This window comes from Zosterops lateralis (genome assembly GCF_965231275.1).
Source record: "Zosterops lateralis genome assembly, chromosome: 2".
In the NCBI taxonomy this organism is placed as follows: Eukaryota; Metazoa; Chordata; class Aves; order Passeriformes; family Zosteropidae; genus Zosterops; species Zosterops lateralis.
In genome coordinates, this window is record NC_139763.1 from 102,333,323 (window position 1) to 102,358,866 (window position 25,544).

At 47.7% G+C, this 25,544-nt stretch overlaps 2 protein-coding genes across 6 annotated transcripts in view; one reads left to right on the forward strand and one right to left on the reverse strand.

The window, feature by feature from the left end:
* Nucleotides 1-21,033, forward strand: part of SCAF4 (SR-related CTD associated factor 4) — a 31,616-nt gene extending 10,583 nt beyond the window's left edge. For 2 of the 5 annotated variants that reach the window (XM_083855175.1, XM_083855177.1), the window contains exons 5-21: nt 541-676; nt 2,942-3,081; nt 3,601-3,777; nt 3,972-4,072; nt 4,571-4,618; nt 5,728-5,836; nt 6,167-6,334; nt 6,948-7,033; nt 7,782-7,972; nt 8,925-9,025; nt 9,954-10,067; nt 10,752-10,908; nt 11,699-11,853; nt 12,629-12,791; nt 12,893-12,973; nt 13,056-13,244; nt 18,788-21,033. In XM_083855175.1, coding sequence (XP_083711301.1) covers nt 541-676; nt 2,942-3,081; nt 3,601-3,777; nt 3,972-4,072; nt 4,571-4,618; nt 5,728-5,836; nt 6,167-6,334; nt 6,948-7,033; nt 7,782-7,972; nt 8,925-9,025; nt 9,954-10,067; nt 10,752-10,908; nt 11,699-11,853; nt 12,629-12,791; nt 12,893-12,973; nt 13,056-13,244; nt 18,788-19,629 — 2,958 coding nt within the window. In that variant the 3' untranslated portion in view covers nt 19,630-21,033. The remainder of the gene's footprint in view (nt 1-540; nt 677-2,941; nt 3,082-3,600; nt 3,778-3,971; nt 4,073-4,570; nt 4,619-5,727; nt 5,837-6,166; nt 6,335-6,947; nt 7,034-7,781; nt 7,973-8,924; nt 9,026-9,953; nt 10,068-10,751; nt 10,909-11,698; nt 11,854-12,628; nt 12,792-12,892; nt 12,974-13,055; nt 13,245-18,787) is intronic. The other 3 variants (XM_083855176.1, XM_083855178.1, XM_083855179.1) reach the window with 3 other exon arrangements.
* A 767-nt stretch (nt 21,034-21,800) lies between these two features.
* SOD1 (superoxide dismutase 1) lies at nt 21,801-25,048 on the reverse strand. Its single transcript, XM_083854851.1, has 5 exons — nt 24,949-25,048; nt 24,448-24,541; nt 23,969-24,038; nt 22,595-22,709; nt 21,801-22,295 (listed from the first exon to the last, which is right to left on the reverse strand). Exons 1-5 carry the CDS (start codon nt 25,021-25,023, stop codon nt 22,185-22,187), a joined length of 465 nt encoding a protein of 154 aa, XP_083710977.1. The 5' UTR covers nt 25,024-25,048; the 3' UTR covers nt 21,801-22,184.
* Nucleotides 25,049-25,544: the final 496 nt, after the last annotated feature.

Genomic DNA, 25,544 nt, shown 5'->3' on the forward strand with positions numbered 1-25,544 from the left:
TGATCAGTGAGGATGTTTCCCACTTGCTTTCCTCTTACTTTGGATAATGATGGAGATGCAGTTTCTGGTCTCAGCATAGAATTGGTTGGGTTAGGAGTAATACCAAACAAGGAACCCTCAATCTGACTTGAAAGTGTTGTGGTAGCATTTTCTGGTCTCACTGCCCCTCTCTTCATGAAGGCTTTCCAGGTCATCTTCCTTTTTTCTTTTTGGTCACATGGATTGATGGTTTCATCCCTTTGTGACTGACCAGCTGTGTAGACATGGGGCTGAAATATTGTCCTGGATTGTACATGACACCTGGATTTCTGACTGGCCAGAGGAGTTTTAGGGAAATGTCAGATTGCTTTGACAGTAAGATAAGTTGGCGGTTTTTATCTTCGCTAGCTCAAAGGTGTTGCTGCTCTCTGTCACGACACAGGGTTTGTTAGGTTGATGTAATTATGCCACGTGCTGTTCAAACCTTCTCTGCATGCAGAAGATAAAATGGTGACCTAAGAAAGCTGGATTCAGCATTGGTGCTTCCTTTTGTTTCAACAGAGTAAAATAGTTCGTGTCCTGAACCTCTGGCAGAAAAATGGAGTATTTAAAATTGAAATAATTCAGCCTCTCCTGGATATGGCAGCAGGAACCAGTGCCGCTGCACCCATGGCAGAGAATGCTACTAACAATGAAGGTAGGAATGACATTTTAACTTCTGCTCTCAAAGGGCAAGTGGCAACAGCTTGTTTGCTTTCAGCACAAAGTGCCTGCTCTTAGTTCCAGCAGTCACATAGCAATAAACTCAGCTTTGTCACTGTGAGCAGCCAAACTCATTTTAAACAGGTGCTGATACTGTATTTCAGACATTATCAGCATGTGAATACTGACTTGGGAAATACATTAAATGTTTATCATGTGTATATGCATGTGTACATATGTATGTGCACACTTGCTTCAGTGACTTCAGTGTGCCCTCTTAAACAGATAATATTTTTTCTTTTGCTTTGAAATATTTTTATGTGATTTCTCAATTTTATAATTCTGATGTCATTTTTTAATGCCAGAATCCAGGTAAGTAAGTGGAATCTTAGATGTTAAAGAGCTTCATCTTCCTTTGAGTCAGCTCAGCAGCCAAAAGCAGCAGCTGTCAGTGTCTCAGTGTGCAGCCCTGGAAGTCTTGGACCGTGTTTCTCATCCAGGTTCTCAGGGAGAACATTTGTGCCTGGGATTTTGCACGGGCTGCTGGCTGGGAAGCACCGGCCTGCAGAGCACAGCAGTGCCAGCCTGCCCACAGTGCCTGCACTGACCTATTTAGTGCCCCAGCAAAGCTGGGAGTGAGGTTACAGGGAATATGCATTCCACAATTCCTTCTTTCTCCACAGAGCTGTTTTTTGGCTCTGCGCTCTGTGTTTCACACTGAGCTTTGGTAGCCTCCTTATTTACTGTGCTCATGGAGTAGGACTGGGAAAATGGAAAGGGGAGAGTGAGGTGTGGTGAGAGACAGCAAAACACTGAAACTATCTCCAGCTGTGTTCAGGGAAGTATATCCCATTAAAGGTTTTATAAACCTGGCAGGGCCAGGGAATGCCTTGGCATCTGAGCCCGGGGGCAGAGTGGTGGCTGTACAAGTGAATTTTGGGGCAGGCGAGGGGCACTGCCTGTCCAGCTCTATCCATCCTCAGTAAGGGTGAACAGGTTGGCTGCCTTCTGCAGAGATTTTCACTGAGGTTGCTCACGTGCACCAGAGGGGGTAATTTGGCCCTGCAATAAATATGCTGATGAGTAACAATAAGTATATTCATGTATTATGTGAAGTAGAGTCTGTTTCACCAATAATAATTTTGCTAATAAAGACAGAGAGAAATGCAAATTTTCTCCCTTGAGCAAGCAAATATCCTTCTGAATGTATACAGGAAATAATTTGGGAGTTACTTTATATTTAAAAACAACACATACCTTTTTGCTTTATTTTGATGTTGCATTTCACTTCTGGGAAAGTATTATTCAACACATTTGCCTGTGCTTGCTGCCTGTCAACGCTGGAGTTATTTGAAGTGCAAACAGAGGAATGGCTTTAAAGGAGTTGCTATTGCAAGGCAAACATGTTTGCTTAGTGTTTCAAACTAAATATATCTGTCTGTGGAGGTTTTTTTAACTCACTCCTTGTACAACTTTATTATGTCCGTTAAAACAGATCTGCTGAAGAATGGTTACTCACAGTATGTAGGAATTGATGGGATTATTGCTGATTTACTTGGTACTGGCAAGATGTTTATTAATAAAGGTGTCGTAATGTAAGGCAAAGAGAATGGGAACACTAATAGCGTGTCTTAAATTGTGATCTCAGTTTCAGCAAAGCTTAGTGGAAATGGGAGTCTTTTCCTGGAAAAATGAGTAAATATCATTTTCCTGGTGGGAGGATTTATCCATCAGCTGCAGGTGTGGCTTGTGCATGTGCAGAAGGGACATGTGAACAAACTATCAAAGAAAACTGCCTGTGAAGTAATCCTTAAAAACCTTTAATTATTGCCAGAATTCTCTGCAAAAGTTCAGTTACTGGTGGAAAATACTGAGAGAGACTCAGCTGCTCTTCCAGTGAGCTATGAGATGGTTGATTTGGATCATTCATCCAAAAGGATGAGCCCAGGTCTGGGGAAGCAGAACTACCACATTCAGGGTATTGAAGCTCATTGCCTAATACTGTTTGAGTGAGACCTTTTCTAAACCTGAGGCTGGGAGCTAAAATTCCATGCATCCAGCTTTTCTGTCTTAGTGTATCCAAGCGCAGGTGTGAGCAGTTACCCCAGCAGCTCACAGCAGAGCGACCAGAATATGCAGCTGGGGTGGTGTAAATCGGCCCTTGGGGTTAAACAGGGCGTTGTGGGCAGACCCTTGCTGTGGGGAGCAAGAGGAATGTTGAGGAGTCACCCAGCCCTTCCTGTGATCCTGGATCCCTCAGGTTCGCCGCCCCCTCCGGCCAAGGTTCCCTCGGAGCCCCCGCAAGTGACCGCAAACTCGGTGCCCACCGTGCCACAGCTGCCCAGCTCTGATGCCTTTGCAGCTGTCGCCCAGCTGTTCCAGACAACACAAGGACAACAGGTAACCTGCTCACTCATTCCCTTCAGTTTCTCTGTGAAAGGAGGGGGGAAGCGGTGGAATTGATAACCTGGATTTGAAGCAGAAGACCTTTCCAAAGGTCTACAGTGGAAAAGTGCAGGAATTTGAGTATTTAAATTCTTCCATCCAGTAATTGCGATATTTGATGATACTCAGTTTTATGTTCCTAAATAATTAGTTATGAATTGATACAGTAGCAGGGTTTTCAGAACAGATGGAATACCTCAAAGAAAATGAGGAATTTTATTGTTCAGTCCACTTAAATATTTGGTGCTGAGGGGCCTGAACACTGCCAGTTGGGATCTACTGAATTTTGCCACCAGAGTATTTAAAAAAGGACTCCTGGTCTTGCTGTAAATGCTCCACAGTTCAGTCAGGTTGTTCATGTGTTTGTCCCCTGCCACGAGTAGTCTGTATTGACAAAATTTATATCCTACAACTCTTTGCCTGCTTGGTGTTTACATGAGAGCATACACTTACTACTGTCTTATGTTTCTGTAGCTCCAGCAAATCCTGCAGACCTTCCAACAGCCTCAGAAGCCCCAGTCACCGGTCATAGACAACACTGTGATGGCTCAGGTTCAAGCTATTACTGCTCAGCTGAAAACCACAGCAGCACAGCCCCCAGAGCAGAAAGCTGCTTTCACAGCACCTGAGCAGAAAACATCATTTGACAAAGTAAGTCTTGGTTTGCATTTTCTGAAGCTGAAGAAAACTGGTTTTGGAATATAGGTTTCTATTTTTCCCCAATTCTAACCTTGCCTTTAGTTTCAGAGCTTACATACGTTGTAAGAATGTGGTAATAAAGATATTTTGGCTGCCAGTTGGGTAAGATGCAGAAAAAATAGTTGTCCCAATGTGATTTCTTTCAGAAGCTGCTAGATCGGTTTGACTATGATGATGAACCAGAAGCAGTGGAAGATTCAAAGAAAGAAGATTCAGCTCCTTCCCCTTCAGTGTCTCAGCCGGCTTTGTAAGTTCTGCATCATAATAAAACTAAGAAATCTTTGTCCTAAAACACTTTTAGGTTAGAAATCAGATTGAAATTCCAAGTGAGGTTAGTGTTTAACTGCTACAGTCCAAATTTCAAATACTGTTAACAGGTTTTGGTGGGATGATTCTTGTCTCTCGTTACTTGGTGATCTGGTGTAGATTTGTGTTGCCTCATTGGTGGAGGACTGTATTCTGTAGAGAAAAGCTCAGTTTTGGTTGCGAGTTCCGTGTTTTTACAGTACAACTGAGGGTGTCAGGGCATCACTGGATCAGCTGGATTGCTCTACTGGCTGGGGAAAAGCTGCTTTTCCAAACATTGTGATAGTTTTAAGTATTCAAGAAATGAAAATTGGCTTTACAGTGTAATGTTGGCAAACATTCCGTCCCCACACAAATGAGCTCAGGCTCCTGTTTCCCTTTTGCTGTGCGTTATGATAAAGTCTGGAATGACATGACCACATCCCAGTTTTTTCCACAGGACCTCTCTCTCATTCAGTGCACAGGCTGGATGGTGCTCAATGCCGGGGTTAGTCCATAATTTCTTTTTTCCCTGCTTCAGTCCGTGGCCCCATGTCTTACTCTCTGTATCTGCATCTAAACCCTGCTCTCAAAACCAGAACCACTAACTCTGTCATCAGCTTTCTGACTGTGTCTCTCACTTTGAGCACTTTGTCCACGAGTAGTAGCTCATTTAATGCCTTTGAAGGAAATGCTAGGATTTGCCTTAGAATGCAGAGGGAACTCTGGAGTACAGAAAGATGAGGTAGGTCAGACATAGGCACTGCTTGTGTCTGCCCAGCTGGAGGCTTGTGGCCATGTTTATGTTCTGTTGTTGGGGCTTCAGGGCTCTGTCCTTAGTGCCTCACAGCTGTGCAAGGTGTCCCTGATGCTGGCATTCCAGTGTTCCCAGTCTGGGCACTCAAGCTCAGTAATTCTCTCTATAAAATACTCATCTGTCCAGAATCTTCTCAGAATTGTCCTCAGACACTGCAAAGTTCCATTTCCCATCACCATCAGATTCCTTTATCCCCTTGAAATGCTGCTGAGTTTCTTGCACAGGCTGCATCCTGCAAGCAGGTCCTGTTACCTGCACAGACCTCCAGAGCTGCCTGAGCACTGTCCATTCTGTGTGTTGAATCAGGAAGTGACGGGCATCACTGTAATCCTCGTGATACACACCCCCTTCTCCTCTGCCCTATTTCCTCCCAAACCAAAGTGTTTTCTTACAGCAAAAGTACAGCCAGTTTCTTTTCCTTGAGGAGAAAAGCATTGCTTCTTTTGTTCCCAAAAGAGGAACTGCAGAGGACAAGAGTTAGCCCAAGGCAGAAAATCTTCCTGAAATGTTTCTGTAGGCTGAGATCTTTAGCAAGCTTGTATAAGTACAGGGGCGAGAGAGAGGCTCTAGCCTTTGTGTAGCATCTCTTTAAATGTGAAAGGACTACTCTTAGAGTGGAGAAAAGATCAGGAAGCCACTCTTTCTTTCTTTTCTTTTTTTATGTTGGAAACGGGATCATAGTAAAGATAATTGTTTTGTCTAAAATAACAGCAAGAATGTGTAAGTGTGCATAGAAGTCTGTAAAATAAAGACAAACCTGCATCTAGTGATTTGTCTCACCAAAGTATTCCTGGTTTTAGTGGGTTTCCAGCAGAAGGCATGCAACAGCCAGTATTTCCTCAGCTCCCAAATATGGATCCTTTTCAGCAGCGGATGATGGGAATGCAGCAGGATCCAATGCGACACCAGGTAACCCTGCGCTTTTCCCTTGTCCCTCTGTTATGTTTTCCCTTGTTTGCTGTTTTCTTTGGTGCAGAAGGAAGGAAGTGATTTTCCTGTTGGTGGAGAGCGAATGTGGCTTAGCCCTCCATCTTCCCAAAGAAACACAGTTTTGGTGTCTGTCCTAGTCAGGCTTTGAAGGACAAGATTGTTACTTCTACACTCAAATGCTTGGCCTGCTTCATCTTTTCCCTGTCTTTTGAGACTTTTGAGCAGACATAGAGCTTTACTTGAGCCTGCTGGGAAAGCAAATGTAATTCCTCTTCCTAGCTGGAATTCTGCGTTTTTTCTTCTCCCAAGGTGCCGCTTCCTCCAAATGGGCAAATGCCAGGCTTTGGTCTCCTGCCTACCCCCCAGTTCCCCCCCATGGCTCAGCCAGTGATGCCTCCAGCAGCCCCAGTGCAGCCAACTTTCCAGTCTCCCTTCCCAGTCCAGGCTGAACCACACCTGCAGAAACCCCACCAGCAGGTGAGCAGCCCTTGCAGTGAACAGACAGACTTCAGTGCTCTCATACATGTCTCTCCCAAATGTGTGTGGATTGTCATGGAGCAGAAATGTCAGGATGACCTGGACACAGCTGGCTATGAGACTGGCTCTGCTGGGAGACAGTTGGAGAGCTCCAGAACCTATTCGTTTCTTGTCTCCAGCATACTTCAGGCTTAAAGTAGATTCTTATAACATCTTGGAGAAAAGTTGTAGCAGATCTCACTTGCCTGGGATTTTAATGATGGAGCAGGATCCACTGACTGATCTTAAGGAATAAAATAAAATCATATTCTCTGGAGATGCAGGTGGTGCCTAAATGGGGTAAAACATGGAAAACTAATAATTTGCAGATTGAAAATGTGAATTATGTAAATTATTTCTATGGTATCTTTTCAGTGGCTGTGTTAAGTACCTGCATTACTGGACCTTCTCCCTGCTAGTGACCACAGAGTGAAACTTTTGAATCACATTACTCTTTAATTTTACACATTTGAATATTCAGTGTATTTTCAGTGCTATTAATTTAGTCTGAGCATAAAAAGAAATAAAATGTTTTTGCTGTTCACCCATGACTCCTGTCAACTTCATGTTTTAGGATATGGAAGTGGAACAGCCACCCATTCAGGAGGGAAAACGGCATGTTTCTGACAGTAGGAAATCAAGATCTAGATCTGCATCAAGGTAAATGAGTGAAAGTTCTTTTAGTGCAGGAATGAAAAGCAGATTAGCAACTCTTAAAATACATGAACCTCTAAAGTCATTCTCTTCTAGGGAAAATGTATCTGTGCAGTTCTCCCTCACTGGGAGAGAGCAACTTCCATGTCTGTGAGTCCAGAGTAGATTTAGGGAGGCAGAATTTGATAGTTTAATTTTGTCTGTGCTCTAAAAACACGAAAACATTTGTGGTCTGTGACTTTGTGTGTCACATCCCAGCTGACCAAGCAGATCTGGCTCTACTCTCCGTTTAGCTGCAACTCATCTTGTTCACCAAGTTCCACATGGTTTCTCTGAAGGTTTACAAGGTCTTCCACACCTTGAGTGGTTTAGAACTTGAACTGTAAAATACAATTTTAGCGGCAGAATTTATTTAATAATCTCTTTTAGCCATGTCTTTGTAAAAGCAATAAACATTTGCCTCATTGACAAAGGTGTAACTGCCTGTGTTGAAGTGGACATGGTTTTGATGGTCAACTTCAAGACAAAATTGGTAGATGATGGGAAATTGGAAAGTAATCAGCCTTTTGAATCAGCTAGTGCAATAATTTACTGTGGTTCTGAATGCCTGTGAACGACCCTGGGCTGATGTGTTTATTCCCTTACCAATGGAGCTCTTTGGGTACTTGGCCCTTCCCTGAAGGCTGAGGTGTGTTGGGGTGCCCTGGCAGTGCCCTGGCTCAGAGCACCGAGCAGGCGTGTCCGTGTCCCGCAGGTCCCCCAAGAGGAGACGCTCGCGGTCGGGGTCGCGCTCGCGGCGCTCGCGGCACCGGCGCTCCCGCTCGCGTTCCCGGGAGCGGCGCCGGCACTCGCCCAAGTCCCGCTCGCAGGAGCGGCGCGAGCGCGAGCGGGACAGGGAGCGCCGCACCAAGGGGCTGCCCCAGATCAAGGCAGAGACCGTCAGCGGTGAGTCCTTCTCTTCATGCCTCTTTGGGTAGCTCTGCACCTTCAGTGATGCCGTTTTCTGGGCGGGGTTGTCTGGGTTTTTGTGAGCCTTGGGTTTAAGGCTGCTGTTTGTGGTTGCCGAGGCTCGTCCAGACAGAACAGAAATGTCGCTGGCTTGTGATTCCTGGTAGGAGTTTCACCACACTTCCCTGTACTTCTTCGCTCATGGTAGACAGTTTAGCATTTCTGGAGTATCTCCAAGTTAGAAATATTTTGGCTGTAAAGCGAGAAAAGGAAGAGCTAAAACCCCATGTTTTTCTTTTCCTTCCTTTGAGACATATAAGGTAAAGCAGACTGAACAAAAGGAATTTGAGTTAATTGTAAATTATTACAATTTTTCTAAGTATTCTGTCTTGTGTATCTCTCCATCCTGAAGGGGAGCTTTGACCTGAAAAACACACTGGCTAATGTTTGGATTTCTGATATAATCCTGGCTTTGCCACTGTTTATAGACCAAACATAGCAGTTGTCTTCTGAATATTCCTTGGGAGTGTGGAATCTTCTCCAGGGTCATCAAGTAAAATAAAAACATTCTTTCTTATATAAGAGGGACAAAACCCTGAGGTGTTTTAAGAGCCAAGATCTGGTGAGTGACAGTCCCAGGGATGTAAAGGCCTGCAGAGCCCTGGCAGCTGTTCACTGGAAGCTCCCTGGCTGTGAGATGTGCTACTGCCAACACCTTTCCCACGTTCTGTCATGTTGGCTGTCAAACTTTGCAGTTCTGTGTCTCTCAGGTGGAAAACCTGGATGAGTATTCAATGTTGCTGCAGTAATCTGCAGCCTGGGGGACACCTTGAGCTCCTTTCCTGGTAAATTCCCTGGGTTCAGCATGGGATAAGTGTTGGTTATCTGTCCTGTAAGGAGCTTGTGTCAGTAATGGCTCTGCCCACCTGTGCTTAATTCTTGATTGTAGTTTGCAGTACCACGCTCTGGGTAGGACAGCTGGACAAAAGGACAACTCAGCAGGATGTGGGAAGTCTCTTGGAGGAGTTTGGCCCTATTGAGTCCATCAATGTGAGTAGAAGGGGTGCAGTGTGAGCTGCTTTGATAGGCTTGGGTGCAGAACATCTCCCCAGGCTGCTCTGAGGCACAGGTACTTCTGATCCATTCCAAGGAGCTGGCCTCTCATTGCCTATCTGTTGTGTTTTCAGTGTGTGCACTCAGTTCATGTGGCTGACTTGTACACGAGCAAGAAGGGAGCTGCTTTGGTTTCCTGCAATACAAAAATTCCCATGGGGTAACACAGAAGATTATCTCATTTTCATACAAGTCCTGCTTTCTCTGCAGGGTGATGACTGCAGAATTATGTCCCATGCTTCTGAGTTCCTTGGCTGCCTCATTTTATTTGATTATAGGAGTGTGGACTCTCAGCTGGTGTTTTTATTGCTCTTCTGCTGTTTAGCCATAAACACAGAGAACTGTTGTTTTATTTTGCTGTATTTAAGGATATTTTATATATAAATTATAGCTGTTCTAGTAACTTTAAAAATTTCATTCAAACAGAAATAAGTTATGAATTTTCTTCCTATTCTCAGATTTTGCATAGGAGTTTTTTCCTCAAATTCATTACAAATAAAAGTTATTCCAAATTTGCAGCTAGAACTGAATGTGGAGGTGCAGCTGGCAGAGTGAAGGGGGATTTGTGCATTCCAACAAAGTAACTAATTGCCAGACGTTAGAATTTACATTAACACAATTGTTTAGCAATTGGAAAGGATTAAATATGCAAAAGTCAGCTGTATTTTAGTGTTTTGGAAGGTTTTAGAAAATGTGGAAGTTTTAGTTTGCTAGAAATGTGAATTTCCAGCTTTCTAAAACTGACATTTCCTTCCATAGCCCTTTTGGAGCACTCCCTGATGTCCCGGCTTGCTGTAATTGAGCATTTGTGTTGTTCACTGTGTGTTACCTGCAAAGTGACCTCTTCCCCTTCAACCCCACGCAGATGATTCCGCCCCGAGGATGTGCCTACATTGTCATGGTGCACAGACAAGATGCCAACAGAGCCCTCCAGAAACTGAGCCGAGGCAACTTCAAAGTCAACCAGAAATCCATCAAGGTACTGCTTGGGAAGTGCCAGGCTTTCCAGAGCTGCTGTAACTACTGTCATCCTCTCTCATCTCTGCTGGGCTTTGGGGTATTTCAGACCTACATGTGTTCTGGAGATGATACTCTGTAAAATTCTGAAAAAATACATGAGTGAAATGGATTTTGAGAATTACTGTTCTTGGTCTGTAAGTGGGATTAATGGAACCTTGTGTCAGTTTCCTTGAAAGATTGCCAATAATTATCTGTTTAATCAACAGAAATCATGTCCTTTTGCTCATTACAGGGGACTGGCACTGTGTGTTTCTTGTTGCCTGTTGTCTCCTAACAGAGTTTCATTACATATGATAATCTTACAAAGAATGCTAATGAATAAGGAAATACGCATTAGTTAGTGAAGTTCTTCCTTCTGTAGAATGTCAAACTAGTGTGACACTGTCCTCCAAAGGGAAATGGAATTCATCTTAGTGGCTGGGGATCATCAGAAGAAGCTAGCTTTATACATTTTTACAAAGGATGTGCAAGAGTCAAGCCAAGGAATAGGAACTAAGTCTGCTTTAGAAAAAACTTCACAGTTTTGTAGCTGTTTCACTTATGCTTTTTACTTTTCACCCTGAAGTGCTGTTTTGTGAGAGTGAAATGTTAAATCCACTGAAATGGAAACATTTTACTGACCACTTGTATTCCCTCCCCCAAGATTGCCTGGGCTCTGAATAAAGGAATAAAGCCAGACTACAAGCAGTATTGGGATGTAGAACTGGGTGTGACTTACATACCATGGGACAAAGTCAAACCTGAAGATCTTGAAAGTTTCTGTGAAGGAGGAATGCTGGACAACGAGACCCTTAGTCCAGGTACAGTGTTACTGCATGTTTTGTTCCTGAACCTTTGTTTCAGGGTTTGGCCATTCTGTCCATCAGCTGGTGATTATTGGATATGTGTTCTAATTGTAGCATCTCTTCATGCTTAACACACAAAAATTAGTCATGTGTTTTGAACAGAAATGTAATGAATCATGAGCATAATGTCAGTGTGTTCCAGTCTTCTCAGTGCTTTTCTCTTTCCCAAAGTCTCCCCTCACTGATCCCTCTTTGTGCTTAGCTGGCTTTTCACAGGAAGTTCTGACAGACAGTAGGAGCTATTTCTTCCATAAATTAAGCTTAAAGCTATATTTGACATTTCTCTTCTTTTGCTGCAATTCTTTGTAGTTGTGTTCTCCTTTTCCTTGTTTGAGACTTGAGGATGTTGGCATTTTTAGAAATGAGTTCTCAAATCAGTGACAAAGCTGCTGCCTTCTTGCCTTAGAGGAATAGCATAAATCTGTTCAAAGCTTGTCCCAAAAAGCCTTAGGTTTTTGTCATAGATAATGTAACAGAATCCTGGGCATATATAAACACTGCCAGTGCAAAGGATTGTTAAATGACCACTGAAAGGAACAAGTTTATTTGCTGTTTCAGTGTTTGCTGTGTTTAAATAAATTTGGATTTTTTATTGTCAAAAATAGTATAAATGCTTCTTAGCTCTGTGCTGCTTATTACCTGAGTTTTAGATCTACCTGAGAATTAGATCATTTTTGTAAACAAAGCATGTTTCACATGGCACTGCTTGTCTGATCTGTGCCTGATGGGATTCTGTTTTGGACAGAGTGGAAAGGAATTCCCAAGAAGTCTGAAAATGAAGTGGCTCAGAATGGAGGTGCAGAAGCTGCACACAATGAACCAGTGTCACCTATTCCCAAAGCTTTACCTGTCCCAATTCCCGTTCCCATGCCTGCACCAATAACAGTACCTCCTCCACAGGTGAGAGCTGTTCCACAGAAATAAACAAAAACTCACTTCAAATAATAATTCAGGGAGGGAGGGAATGCCATGAATGGTAACTCTGTTCTCTCATTCACAGAGAAATTACTGCAGTAGAATCTTTGTTATAGAAGGGCTTTGTTATAGAATTGTCTCTTTGGGTTTTGTGATTGGCTTTTTTTTGTTATTTTATTAATTAATGTTCCTCTAAAAGCTTTTCTTATTGGCAGATACTCCCCTACTTTTATATCAGTAGTTTTCTTGTCAGTGTTAAAATAGTAGAATCCCTTAAATCAAAGCTAATTTAAATCAGAGCTTGATATAAATCAGAAATAAAGAAAAAGGAAACACCAGTCACTCTAATGTGGAAACTCAGGTAGTGATAAAGACAGGCAGAGGTTTTTAATTGCTCTGAAGTTGTGAACATTCCAGTGGATCCTGTCTGGAAATCCATCATGCTGGGTGGAAATGAATCCCAGGCACTGTGTAAGGGAGGGGTGTATGGAGGTGAATTACCAACATGCATTAGTACCCATTTAGCACAGAGGAAACTTTTCTCTAATTACAAAGGCAGACAGGACTGGTGTTGGTATTTTCAGTGATGGGGGTTCTGGAGTGCTCCTGTATCTTTTGTGCAAGTCCCTCCTTGTTGCAGAGGAATTTGAGATTGCTGAGATGTCCTGGTGGAGCTGGATAGAGACAAAAATCCCCAGTGGGACAGAGACTCATTGGGGCACTGTGGGGGTAACCCATCTTTGCCTTTCCTTTTTCCTAGGTTCCCCCCCATCCATCAGGGCCTCCCGTGGTTGGTGCACTCCAGCCCCCTGCTTTCACAGCACCTTTAGGAATTCCCCCTCCTGGATTTGCCCCTGGGGTGCCGCCGCCGCCTCCACCTCCGTTCCTCCGGCCCGGCTTCAACCCTCTGCATTTACCTCCAGGTTTGTGGGGTGCTCCAGCCCGGGCCCTGCGGGGCCAGAGCTGCACCTGCTGCAGGGGGGTGTGCCAGGGGGACACTCAGGGCTCTCTGTGCTTTTTGTAGGATTCCTTCCTCCCGGGCCACCGCCTCCCATAACTCCTCCGGTCTCTGTCCCGCACACTCCGGCAGTGAACATCCCAAACTGTAAGTGCTGGGTGTTGTGGAAGGCAGGGATCCTGCAGGAAGTGCTGGCTGGTGTTCAATGTGTCCTTGCCTTGTTCCTCAGCTACAGCAACTGGTGGGAATGAGGACACTACAAAGGAGTCATCTGTAGGAAATCCCATCCCAACAGTAGTTTCTGGAGGCAGAGGGAATGCTGAAAGTACTGACACTTCCAAAATCTATGGCACTGTTCCACCTCCTGTAGCACCTACCAATGTCCCTGCTCCCGTCACCCAGGCTGTTCCACTCCTTGGTAAGTTCCCTCTTGGGTGAGTTCTGCACTTCATTGTTCCCTGCATTTACCATTTTGATTTGGCTACTGACTTAGAGTCCAGGGGAAAGGGAAGCACAGTTTTGAAATTTCTGTCCCTGTGGGCTTTGAAATCAATTTTAGACGCTTAATTTTGCACAGAAGAAACAGTCAATAGTTTTTACTACGGAAGATCTGTTTTCTGAAGAAACAAAGCCATGATGTCCATGATGTGCAGGTTAAAATTCAAATGCTGTCCACTTTTAACAAGTGAAGGTTTGTACAGTGTAGAAAATGAACTTACAGCCACATATCTGTATGGCATAGGAACCAGGTTTTAGACTCAACTGTTGCATACATAAAACTAACATGCAGAGAAACTAATTTAGTGAATTTTTGAAATCTCTGAGGATGGGGTATTCTTATTATGTGTGGAATAAATTGGTTTAATAGAGCAGAAAACCAAAAGCTTTCATGCAGACCTGCAGTAGAACAGGTTTTGAAACCTTTCTAAGAAGGTATTATTTAAATATTACAAATTTATTTTTTTTTACTAGCAAACCCAAGGTAATGAGAATATGTTGCATAAATTACATTTCCTAATATGATACAAATTTGGTCAGGGAGTGTGAACTGTTACAGAGGTCTGCTAAATGCTTATTTTATGATGGCCTTGGATAGGCCAGTGTCAAGAATTTACTCAAGAGATTTGTTACCTACAAATTTTAGTGAGATTACTGCATTTATGGGATTTTAGGCCTCTACATGAGAGCCTAAGAAATGAATGAAAAAGCTAGTTTTGTGTTAGTGGGTTTCTGCCCTGAATTTTCAGTGATCACTGAAGAGAATCAGAGATTTGTCTCCCAGAGCTCACTACTCTATTGGATGTGAGGGCTAAATTTTCCATCCATGACTAATGATTTATGGATCCTTCATGTCGAAAACTTCACAGAAGATCTTTTCAAAGCAGAGAAAAGCTTAAGAAACTCTGTGGTGACACCACAGAGTCAGGGAATTTTGCTAGGAATTTCAGCAATTCACACCTTGCTGTTGAATGACACTTTCTGTAAAGGTAGCACAGAGTTTTGGAGTTTCACTGTCTTCAACAGCATAACCTGCACCTCAAATTCCAGGCCTTGGGAATGTATGAGGCTCCTCTGCACTTTGCTCTATCTCTGCACACATAACAGAAAGATTTTATAAAATGAAGACTAAACTAAATTAGACACCCAGATCAGTTACTTGGACAGCAGCTGCTTTTTATTCTTAAAAATCCAAGGAAGCTGAAACTGAGAAACCCGGAAATCAAGAACTTGCCTTTGCTTCCGTTAACTCGTTCACTGAGTGCTTGAGGCAGATAAAGTTCTCTCTGTGGTCAGAGTGGCTTCTGTCGGTGAGGGGAGGGTTTAGAGCTCACAGAGCAGTCCTGCAGTGATGGCTGAGGTCTGTGTGTTTGCCTAGGCAGTAGCATTTGATGTTGGGGAGTGTCTAATTTCAGTAAGTTATTTATAATTCAAGAGTTACGTAAAACCCATCCTGAATGTTCTGCAGTTGGAGGGCACTGTTCAGTCTGATAAAAGAGACAGGAAAACCAGAAGAAACATATGATAATATTTTATGTGATTGAAGATAAAAGATTACTATCAGTTACTGGCTTTTTAAAACCTTTCAGTAAGTCAGCACAAATTACACTCTTAAAAGCAGTTGGAGTCGCTCTTGCATTGAATGTAGGAGGCCACTCTGCATGTGGGAGGCCGGAGAGTGTCCTGGGAAGAATGAGGAAACATTCTCTGGGTACTTGGGCAGGATGGGAGAGCTCCTGCAGCAGCTGGACTCAAGGGATGAAGATTGCTGGGAAGAGGATGTGGGAGAGATCCAAACTTCTGGTTTGGGAATGCTTCTGTAATCCCTACAAAACATGGGAGCTCTTTAATAACTTCTGTAACTTAAGAAAAATGCCATTCTCTCTCCGGGTTCAGTTTTTCTGTGGAAGACATGTTACAAGGTAATTCTGAAGGGATTTTTAGAACATTTCATACCCTTTCATAAGGTCTGTCTCAACTCCACTGATTTCCTTTGTGCCTCCACTGTAATTCCCTCATCCCTTCCAACCAGGACATGGTTGTGCTTCAGAGGAGTGATGCCTCCTGGACTTTGGGTCTGGATTTTTTGTGCTTTTTTTCTAAAGCCCACACTCAGGTTGTTGAGATTTAGTTGTGCCCCTTGCCTCAATCTCTGCTGTGACACATTGTTGTTCATGGGAACAGGACAGTCCAGGCTGTGATGGCTGGGTGAGTGTGTGCTCAGGGAATCTGCAGAGCAGGTATTTGTAGGCTCCTTTGACATGTGCCTGCTGCAGGAAATGACAGCCTTTAAATCCTTTGGGATTGGCCCATGTGTTCCCAGCATTGAGCAAACGCTGTAGCTCAGGCTAGTAATAAACTGCAGATACTGTGTTCGGAATATTCAGATTCTGTGATGTGTTTCCCTGATGAAATGCACCCTATTGCAGTTGTAAGTCCTGATCTAGTGCTCTTTTTACCCAAATTCTTATAAGGATCATAACATGTAATCAAAGTGAAGTTGTTCTGGAGTTCCAGTCGAATTTGCATTCACTTCCTGGTAGTACAAGCTCAGTTATTACTCTTTGCTCCCCTGATGGTTTGTTCTGAAGTGATTTTTGTAATCTGCATTAAATCATGAAACGCAAATAGAGCATTCTCTGAGCTCCTCAGAGTGTGACCGTCCCAAAATGTTTCACCTGTGACTCCATATTTAGGCCCTTTAGTTCAGGTTTCTTTCTTTACTTGTCTTGACTTGCTCTGAAAGATTCTATATCAAACTCCAGCAAAAACCCACCAGACTTACAACATGGTCTCTCTCTCAAGAATTCCCTGGCAGTATTTAGTGTTCCAGCTGTAAGGTGCCACATTCCCCAGTGGAGAACATGCAGAACATTGGAGAACAGCAGCTTCAAAGTGGAGTGAAAACTTGCTGCTGTTGTGCTGGATCCATGAGCTTTTGCCTTGTTCCATGTGTTTCCATAAGGTTTGTGTGCTGGGACAGACAGAAACCATGGAGCTCCATGTGCTGGGAAGTGATTTAAGGGGTGGTGAGTTACTGGAACCACTTAGTGAGCAGAGTTTGTGTAAGAGTAAATCAGGTGTGTCAGCACTGGGGACATGGGAATTATCCCAAGGGAACACAGGCTTTGTCCAGCTGAGAGAGATGATCAGATCTGGATCACAGTGACATGCAAAACTGGCTGATACCAGTTTATTCATACCTAATTTATCAAAAGGATGGCTCCTGCACCCTTTTTGGACAGAGGACACTTGAGGCCAGCCTGAGCACTTGGGCTGTGTCATAGAAGTCAAGTGATGAAACTTGGGACACTTTGGTGTGTGTTGGCTGCTCCTCCAAAACCCATAAAATCTGTTGTGAAGGCAAGGTGTGGTTTTGCACTTCTGGACAGAGGAGCAGGTCAGGGAGGGAACTGGCTCCAGTAGGACAAGCTGGGTCAGGAAATCACCTCAGGGTTTCTCTTGGAGCTCAGGGAGTTCATACCCAGTTCAAGAAACTACTTCAATGTCAGGTACTTCCTAAACCAAAAGACGTGGTACCTTCCCACAGACGTGATGTGTGTGTCTGTCCCATGAATTTCCCTAAGCATTTCAGTAAACTGGGATGTGTTTGTGGACAGCTCTTTTGATTTTTAGTTGGTGCCTGATTTGTCAGCAGAGTGAAGAAACTCCAGTAGTTCTACAGTTGCTTTAGCCTCAGCATTGAAGGGGGTTGATATTTAAAATAAATTTAAAATAAGAAGTATGCAGCTCTCCAGCCAGCGCAGTTCAGAATGAAGTTGTTCCAGGTACCATTATGTTGCTTCAGTGCTGCAGTTTGTGTAGAAATAAGGTTGAGAAATTGAATTACTTGTACTTATTAAATGTGAAACCTCCCTCCTTCACCTCATGTTTATGCTCTTGTAACCCACATCTGCTTTGCTGCTTCTAAGCAGAAGCATAGGCTTAACTTCGACTCTTTAATTCTCAGTTACTCTCTTCTGCCTTGTTTTAAATCTTGGGAAGATTAAAAGTTGTTTTTACCAACAAGAATATCCCCAAACCTCAGAATTCCTGGGAGACATCATTAGCTATGAGTCTGTCTTGTCAGATCCATAGTTCCATCACAGGAGGAGTTTAAACTGGGTGATTACAGACCTGGTTATTGACCAGGTGGGGGAAATTTTAGAGACAGGGAAAAATGCAGTTAGTTCTGGACAATTTCTTTCCAAGAGTGTGACCTGTGGAGCTGGGTGTCTGACTGCTTGGAGGGAAAAGGGAGAGGATATCATGGACTCCAAGATGCCACATGAGTCATCTTCTCACTGGCAACATACAACTTCCTCCCAGTATGAATTTAAAGAGCACTCGGGTGAGAAGGTTCCTGTCAGAGACGTCCCTGACAGTCAGTGGTGTGGGGAGAGGGCAGCACAGGAGGCTCAGCTCTGCCTGGGGACAGATGCCAAAGCCAGAGAAGGGAGGAGTGAACACCACGGCAGCTGAGGGGGAGCTGCTATGGCTGCACCAAGTGCAGTTTTCACTGCTGACACTGATTCCACCATGAATTGCCACAGTATTTCATTCTGGTTTTACCCAGGGCAGGAGGTGCTGTGAGCAGGAGCAGAGGGGAGCAGTGTGAGGGCTCTGGGAACACTGCACAGTGTTCCTCATGTGTTCCTGATTCAGATGGAGGAGGCACCTGCCCTGGGGTGGGAAGGCCTCAGCTGGAGCTCAGTATTCCTCCTTCCTTCTGGCTCCTTGTGTTGGTGTCTGGGAGCTTTGGCTGAGCTTTATCTGACAGTATGTTTGGAGAGGGAGTTTTTTCCTCCTATGAAGAGTGTAGGAGTAAAACTGGAAAACAGTTGGTGCTGGATATGTGCATAAAGGATGAAACACGGTTATAAAAAAGAAGAGTCAGGAATGACCTGTTGCATTTCCTTTTAGTTTACATTTCAAGGTTTATTCTACTGAAATGAATCTTTGTTGTGTCCCTTTTCTCTGGAATGGCAAACAGAGCTGTGCTCCCAGCTGTATTCCAGCCTCATCTCTGTTGCCTGTGTGCTTGAGCCTTGTGCTGATGCTGTGCAGCTCTGGGGTGTTCAGCTGCTCCTTGTAGCAGAGGGAAATGTTTGAATCCGACTGCAGGGGGTGAGGTATCTTTCCCTGGAAGCATAGCACAGGAAGGGGCTTTGGCTGTGGTCGGTTGAGGAAGCAGGAGGCTGAGCTGAGGGGGAGCCCTGAAGCTGCACAGGGGCAAAGGCTCTCCCCGAAGGAAGCCTCTGGGATCAGGGATTAGTGGCTGCCCTTGGCACAGTGATTGCTGCCAGCAGCCGCTGCTGCCCGGGCAGTGGCTGGAGAGCCCAGGGAGCTCCGCTCCAGGTCCTGGGGTGCCCTTTGCCTGGGATAACTGCAGATGGGGGGGTTCAAGGAAACGCTGCCCGTTCCCTCCCGCCCGGCTCTGACTGTCGTTTGTGTTCCTTGCAGGCACCCAGGGCGTGGCCCCGCCACCGCCCGCGCCCGTGGTGGGGCTGCAGACTCCGTCCACGGGGCTGCTGGGCGCCCGGCCCGGGCTGATCCCGCTGCAGCGCCCGCCGGGAATGCCGCCGCCGCCGCCGCTGCCGCGCTTCCCCATGATGCCCCCGCGCCACATGCCCCCGCACATGATGCACAGAGGGCCCCCGCCGGGCCCCGGCGGCTTCGGGATGCCTCCCCCGCACGGAATGAAAACGCCCTTCCCGCCGCCCGGCCACTTCGTGCGGCCCGGGGGCGGCCCGGGTAGCGGCGGGCCCGGGGGCGGGCCCGAGGAGAACAGGGACGGGCGGCAGTTCAGGAACGACAGGCAGTTCACGCCCAGCAGAGACCAGGAGCGCTTCGGCAGGAGATCCTTCGGGAACCGGGGGGAGAACGACCGGGAGCGCTACGGCGGCCGCGACGACCGGGAGCACGAGCAGCCGAGCGGCCGCGACAGGCGAGACTGGGGACGCCGCAGCCCCGAGCGCGACCGGCACAGGGACTCGGAGGACAGGAGCAGGCGCTCCAGCGGCCACCGAGACAGGGAGAGGGATTCCAGGGATCGGGAGTCTCGCAGAGACAAGGAGGAAAGCCGCAGCAAGGAAAAGCCGGAGGTGACAGACAGGGCGGACGGCGACAAAAACCACGAGCCCCACGGCGGCAAAGCGGAGGGCGCGGAACTTGTTTCAGAACTGGCCGCGGGAGACGCTGAGCCCGCGGGCGCGGAAGCCGCGCCGGAGTCGGTGCCCGAGGCTACCTCATCCCTGGAACAGGCGGACAAGGACACGGGCCCCGCGGCAGAGGCGCCGCGCTAGGGCCGGGCCCGGCCTGGAGTGTCGAGCTTTAGTTGTACAGTGCTGTAAATCCGCTTCCGCCCCGCGCCCCCCTCGCGGGGCACTGTGAGCAATTTGATTGCTTCCCTTCTATTTAAAATAGCCACAACGTAACATAAAATACTGAAGAGATGATTAAAATATTACCCGTTTTTGCTGTAACTTTTTTAAAGTTTTGACTTTAAAAAGTTTACGAATCAGAAGTAGAAGTGCTTTCTATTTTTTTTTTAATTTAAGAAAAGGTAACGGTGAAAGCTCCTCAAAACAATAGGGATGTGTTTTTAATAAACTCTATTTTCGTAACAAACTTTTAACGTGTGCTATTCTTCCTACGCTGCACTGAAGTGGAAAAGGAGTGTTCGGCAGCCTAAAGTTGGAACTGTTAATGCTGTACTGGAGTCTAAATTAGACTGGTTTGGTTCTGTTTGTTAAAGGAAATCCATCTGTTTGTGTAGCGATTCACAGAAGTGAGTTTTTATTTGTAACAGTCCTCTGGAGTTTTAGATTGCTGCATTTTAATGAGCTACTTGACCACCCCGGGTAAAAGTTAGTTTTAAGATGTTAATTGCAGAATTAACTGTTTTAGTGTTTGCAATGCAATCCATTCTTTGCTTTATTTTTTTTTTTCCCTCCACCCCCGCCCAATTGGTTCTGTGGTTCCTGTTGCCCTTAATTTGCTTTTTTTTAAGAAGCGACACCTTCAGGCACCGACCGTCTGCTCTGATGTTACAAAGCACGTGCTGGGCCGGACAGCACCTGCTCCACAGCATTTGTACTTGTGGGGAAGTCAGACCTCGGAGGCACCAAAATTCCAGCCTGGCTTTCGAGGTGGGGCTGAAACAAGGACTTGGCCCTTCCTCCATGGAGATGGGGCTGCTCCTCAGGAACGCTGGCCCCTCCTCACCCTGCCAGAGGTAGGTTGTGCCCCCCTGGGCTGGGGACAGAGGGCAGCTCCTGACGTTCCTGGGTGTTGTGCCACCTCCTCTCCAGAGCACTTCCATGTTCTGTCAGCTGTGCAAGGGCAGGTGCAGTTTCTCCAGGGCTGATCCCTGGGGCAGGGATACCTTTGGAAGTTCTGCCCACCCCACATGGCTCAGAGCTCCCATAACCCCAGCAGCGCCGGGGCAAACCTGTATGAACCCTGTGCATATTCAATGTTTTTTTTTCTCCTTGCTATAGGTGTGTTCTGCCTTTAAAGTGGGGGATTTTGCCCCAAGAAAAGGGCAGCTGCTTCCTTACATCAGTCCTTTTTCAGCTGCCCTGTGGGAGAGGGAATTGTCTCTGGGGGAGGGAGAGGGTGGGAGAGCCACTGTGGAGCTCTGGACTGGGGAGAGGACATCTATTTTTATGTTCTTGCAATAGCAGAATAAAGAGAGAAAGAACCTGTTTACAGATTGTAGTGACCTCAACTTCCCTATGTTAAAACTTGTGTCCTCACTGGTTGTTTCCTGCTGGGCCCTTGGGACGTTCCCTTGTTTTGAGCCTTTGAAAAAGCTGCCCCAGGTCTGTAAGGAGGGAGGGCTTGTTTCACTGAGAACACCTTAAAGAGCTGGAGAAAAGAAGAGACACAAGGCTGCTCTGTTCACACAAATCCTGCCCCTGGTGTCTGCCTCAGTGGGGATCTGAAAGCAGAACCTGGAAAACTGTGGAACAGCTCTTTAGCACCTTCTGCAGCAGTGCCTGTGCATAACCCTCACAGCAGCAGCACCAACTCTCTGGAAGAGGCACAGGAAGGTGAAGACTCACACAGTGGTCAGGCAGCAACAGGGAACGTAAGTTCAAAGTGTTTTTACAGTATGCCTGCTCTACTACCCAGTTCCCTTAGTCATGTGCCTCAGTGGAATGGGGTTACCTAGAACTACAGCCTGCTACTTCCATGAACATCCTGAACTACAGAAAAGAGGAACATTGATATAAGTCCTCATTAAAATGACTCACTTTCTCTACTAAGAGAGACCCTGAAATCTGTTTCAGAAGGACACACCAGAACAGGATGGAGGCTGGCACTAGCACAGTGGTCACTCCTGGGAGATACTGCCTGGAATCTCTTGCTGGATGGAATTTAGGCACCCACCTGCTGAAGCCCAGGCCCCCTTTCCCAGCAGGGGCAGCTTTGGGGTGGTTCCCTGTTCACAGACAGCCAGACCCAGGTGTATCTGCCCAGAACATTTATTACACAAGTTTGAAGACTACAAATGCTGCCCCTGCCCCAAGAGGAAGCCCTGACACACCCAGGGGCTGCTGCTCTTTGCCAGAGTGCCTGGGGCTCATCCAGGGCCTGGGACAGGAGCACTGCTCACATCTTCCCTCAGAGCAGGGATGTACATGGATGGAATGGTGACAGCAGGAGGTGAGCAGAGACCACAGAACCGTTCCATCAGGGACACTTTAATTCAATGTACATCATACAAAACTCGGTCAGTCTCCAGCGTGTGAGTGCTGCTTGGGATGCAGAGGAGCAGGAGATTAATGACAGGTCTTGAGCTTGCACGAGGAAGAGCAAGAGCAGCAATGGAAGGGCACTGCAGGTACCACACTTAGCTCTTGGCAATGCCGATCACGCCGCAGGCCAGGCGTGGGCCTGCATTTCCGGTTAACTTGCTCTCGTTATCTCCCCCTCTGCCCAGGTCATCCCGCTTCTCGTGCACCTGGAACAGAAGTGAAGGGACCTTTAACTGATCCCACTGTGGATCCAGTTATCCCTGCTCCCAGCAGCAGCACAGACTAATTACAGAATGCCAAACTGATATCCATACTGAAATCTCCCAAGTGGACCAGGGTGGTTCAGGCACCCACAGCGGGAAGGGGCAGCATTAGGGAGGGACAGCTCTGGAAGGCTGGCAGGGAATCAGGGCTCATGGCAGTGAAGTGCCAGGCTAAGCCCCAGAGGGATGGCTGTAAATCCCCTCTCCCTGCTCTGGAGCTCCCCAAGGCCCTCAGCACTCACCACCATGGTGCGGCCGATGATGCAGTGTGGTCCCGAGAGGGAAATGACTGAGTCCTGGATCGACACCTCGGCCACGCCTCCCTTGGCAGTCACATTGCCCAGGTCTCCCACGTGCCTGCACAAAAACACAGAAAACTCAGACAGTTCTTCCAAGGGCAGGCGGGGAGTTTATGTTGCAACATAACAAAGGCTCCCAAATCCAACAGAACAACCTTTCCTGCAGACTTGGTGGAATACTGCCACTGTTCTCAGAGCTTCTGCTGTCCATGACAGCTCTGCTATTCCACAGTTAGCTGTAGGCTTTTGGTTTAAGGAGGATTAGGAAAAGCAGTTTGTCAGGCAGCAGGTCAAAGGCAATGCAGGAACTGCTCAGTTCCAGCCAGTACCAGGGATGATTATTCCAGTTTGGCACTGCCCCATCACTTGGCATGCTGCTCTCCCACACAGCTTCTATCAGAGGTATTTATCTGCTAAGGCTTCCCTGGAGAACTGAGCCTGAAGCAGTGGAATTTTCACAGGACTCCTGGACATTTTGGTGTGCTGTGTCCTGCACACCATGCACTCCAAATGCAGCTGATCCTGTTCGGCCAGGCTCCTCTGGCCAGACTCAGAACCTGGAATACTGATATATCCCTGCTGGGTGACCAGCTCAGCCAGGCCAGGGCTAACCACCAGCTTTTTACACAAACTCCTCATTTTTAACCAAGTCCTATAAAAGCAGGTTAATGGCAGCTCTCCACTGTGGAATTTGCTTGATTTAAGCTTCCAGGAAGCTTCGGTCCAGTTGTTTCTGTACACTGATAAAAGCATGATCTACTTCTTAGCCACAGCAGGAGCAGGATCTGCCAAGGCTGCAGAAACCACAATGTCCGTGCACTCCCAACCTTTATCCCCGAGCAGTGGCTGCCCGGGCCCGACACAGGCGTTTCATGCTGTGTCATGCAGGAGCTGGCCCACATCCAGCCCCAGCCCTGCCTGGCTGTGCCTCAGGTGGGACTGATCAGCCACACGGGGAGCGCTCCAAGGCTGCTCCCTGTGCAGGGCCAGGCTGCCTGAGCCCTGCTCCCCACACAGCCACACCACTTCCTCTGGCACACGCCCAAGGGAACTGGGCTGTGAGAGCTGCTCCCAGGAACAGCCAGGTCTCACATCCCACTGAGGTACAGATACCCAGCACCAGCAGCAGGCCCTCGCTGTCCCCTCCTCCCAAAATGCGAGAATGTCCCCAGGAGAGTATTTCACATCACACACTCTGAGAAACAAACTTCTGGAGTTACCCAAGGGCGGCTCAGTGACCCCGGGAACCCTGCAGGAATTATCAGGGGTTTTCTGGCACATCCCGAGCCCCCAGCAGTGTCCATGCCCTGGACTCACCTCTCGGCATCACCGGGACCCCCGTGCTGCTTCTGCTCGGGGTTGAAGTGGGGGCCAGCACTGGTGCACCCTGGAACACAGCACAGCATCAGAGCAGGATCCCAGGATAAATCCCACTGCTCCCACACCGCTCCCAGAGACAGCAAACAGCTCCTCTCCCGCGCCGTGCCCTGCTAATCCCCCGGACATAAATCACCTGCTACTGACTTACAAGTCCCAGGCTCAGCCAGCAGCTTTCTTATTTCATAACGCCGGGTTATCCAAGCGTTCAGGTGAGCGCTTGGTATGTCAGAGCTTGACCACCAGCCTCAACATGCTCAGAGTATTATCCAGGAAACAATTCCTCGGGAAACGTCACCATTCCTCACACAGATTTGCAGCCGTGAGACCCGAGCTGCTGCTGCAGCACCCCCAGCAGCCCTTTAGGGCCGAGCAGCCACTTTTCACCCGTGACCCCAAGGCCTGCAGGGACCTCTTACCATTGGTGTTGTCACCGAACTCGTGGACGTGGAAGCCGTGCTCTCCATCGGCCAATCCAGTGATCTGCCCAGTGACTTTCACCGGCCCGGTACCCTTCAGAGGAGAGGATTTATCACCACAAGGACTTTGGCGTTGCACGGCACAGAAGGCCCTGCAGGCCCCGCCAGGAGCCCACGACACTGTCCGGAATGTCAGTGCTCGTTTAACGCCCTCGAACACCTTCCTTCCCGCCTTTTATCGCCAAGCGCAGGAGTACCCGTTATCCGACGGGGCCTTCCAGAAGGATCCCGCACTTTCACAGCGTCCCCGCGGCTGCTCGGCCGCTCACAGGGGAGGGCGCAGCTCCCCAGGGCCGCGGCCATTTGGAACCGCAGCGCCCTCGGGCTGAGTCCGCCGCGGGTCCCTCCCGCCCCGCCGGCCACGGGGAGGAGGCTGAATGGGGAGATCCGGGGGACTCCGCACCCGCCGGGGGGGTCTCAGCGGCCCGGCCGTGCCCTCACCTGCTGCTCGAAGTGGATGACGCCCTTCACAGCCCCCTCGCCCCGCATCACGCACACGGCACGCACCGCCGCCATTTTCACCCCGCCCGCAGCGCCCGCGGACTGCGGGCACGCCCCGCCCTCCCCTCCCTATATATAGGGCGGGCCTCCGGCACCGCGGCCAATCGCGCTGCGCACCGCGCGCGGCCCGGCCAATCACGGCGCGGGGAGGTGGGAGAGGCGAGGCCGAGCGGCGGCAGCAGGCGCCCCCTGGCGGCCGGAGGTGCTTAACGGGGAGCGGGATGGGGATGGGGAAGGATCCGGTGGGAGCGGGGAAGGACGAGAGAAGGAGATGCTGCCCACGGCACGGCTCTCAGCCTTGTCCCCGGCCGTGCCGTGGGGACGAGCAGCAGCCTTGTTTCCCTGCGCTGCCCCTTCTCCTCGCTGCCCTCCTGCCGCGGCGGCGGGCGCGCTGGGGCGGATGCTCCGCTCTCAGCCCAGACCGGGACTCAGTTGTGGGGCTGCCCCTGATAAAAACCCCGCGGCTCTGCCCTCAGGGGAGCTGCTCTGCCCTGAGGGTGCTTTGAACTTAGATTCACAGATTTTGGAGTAGCTGG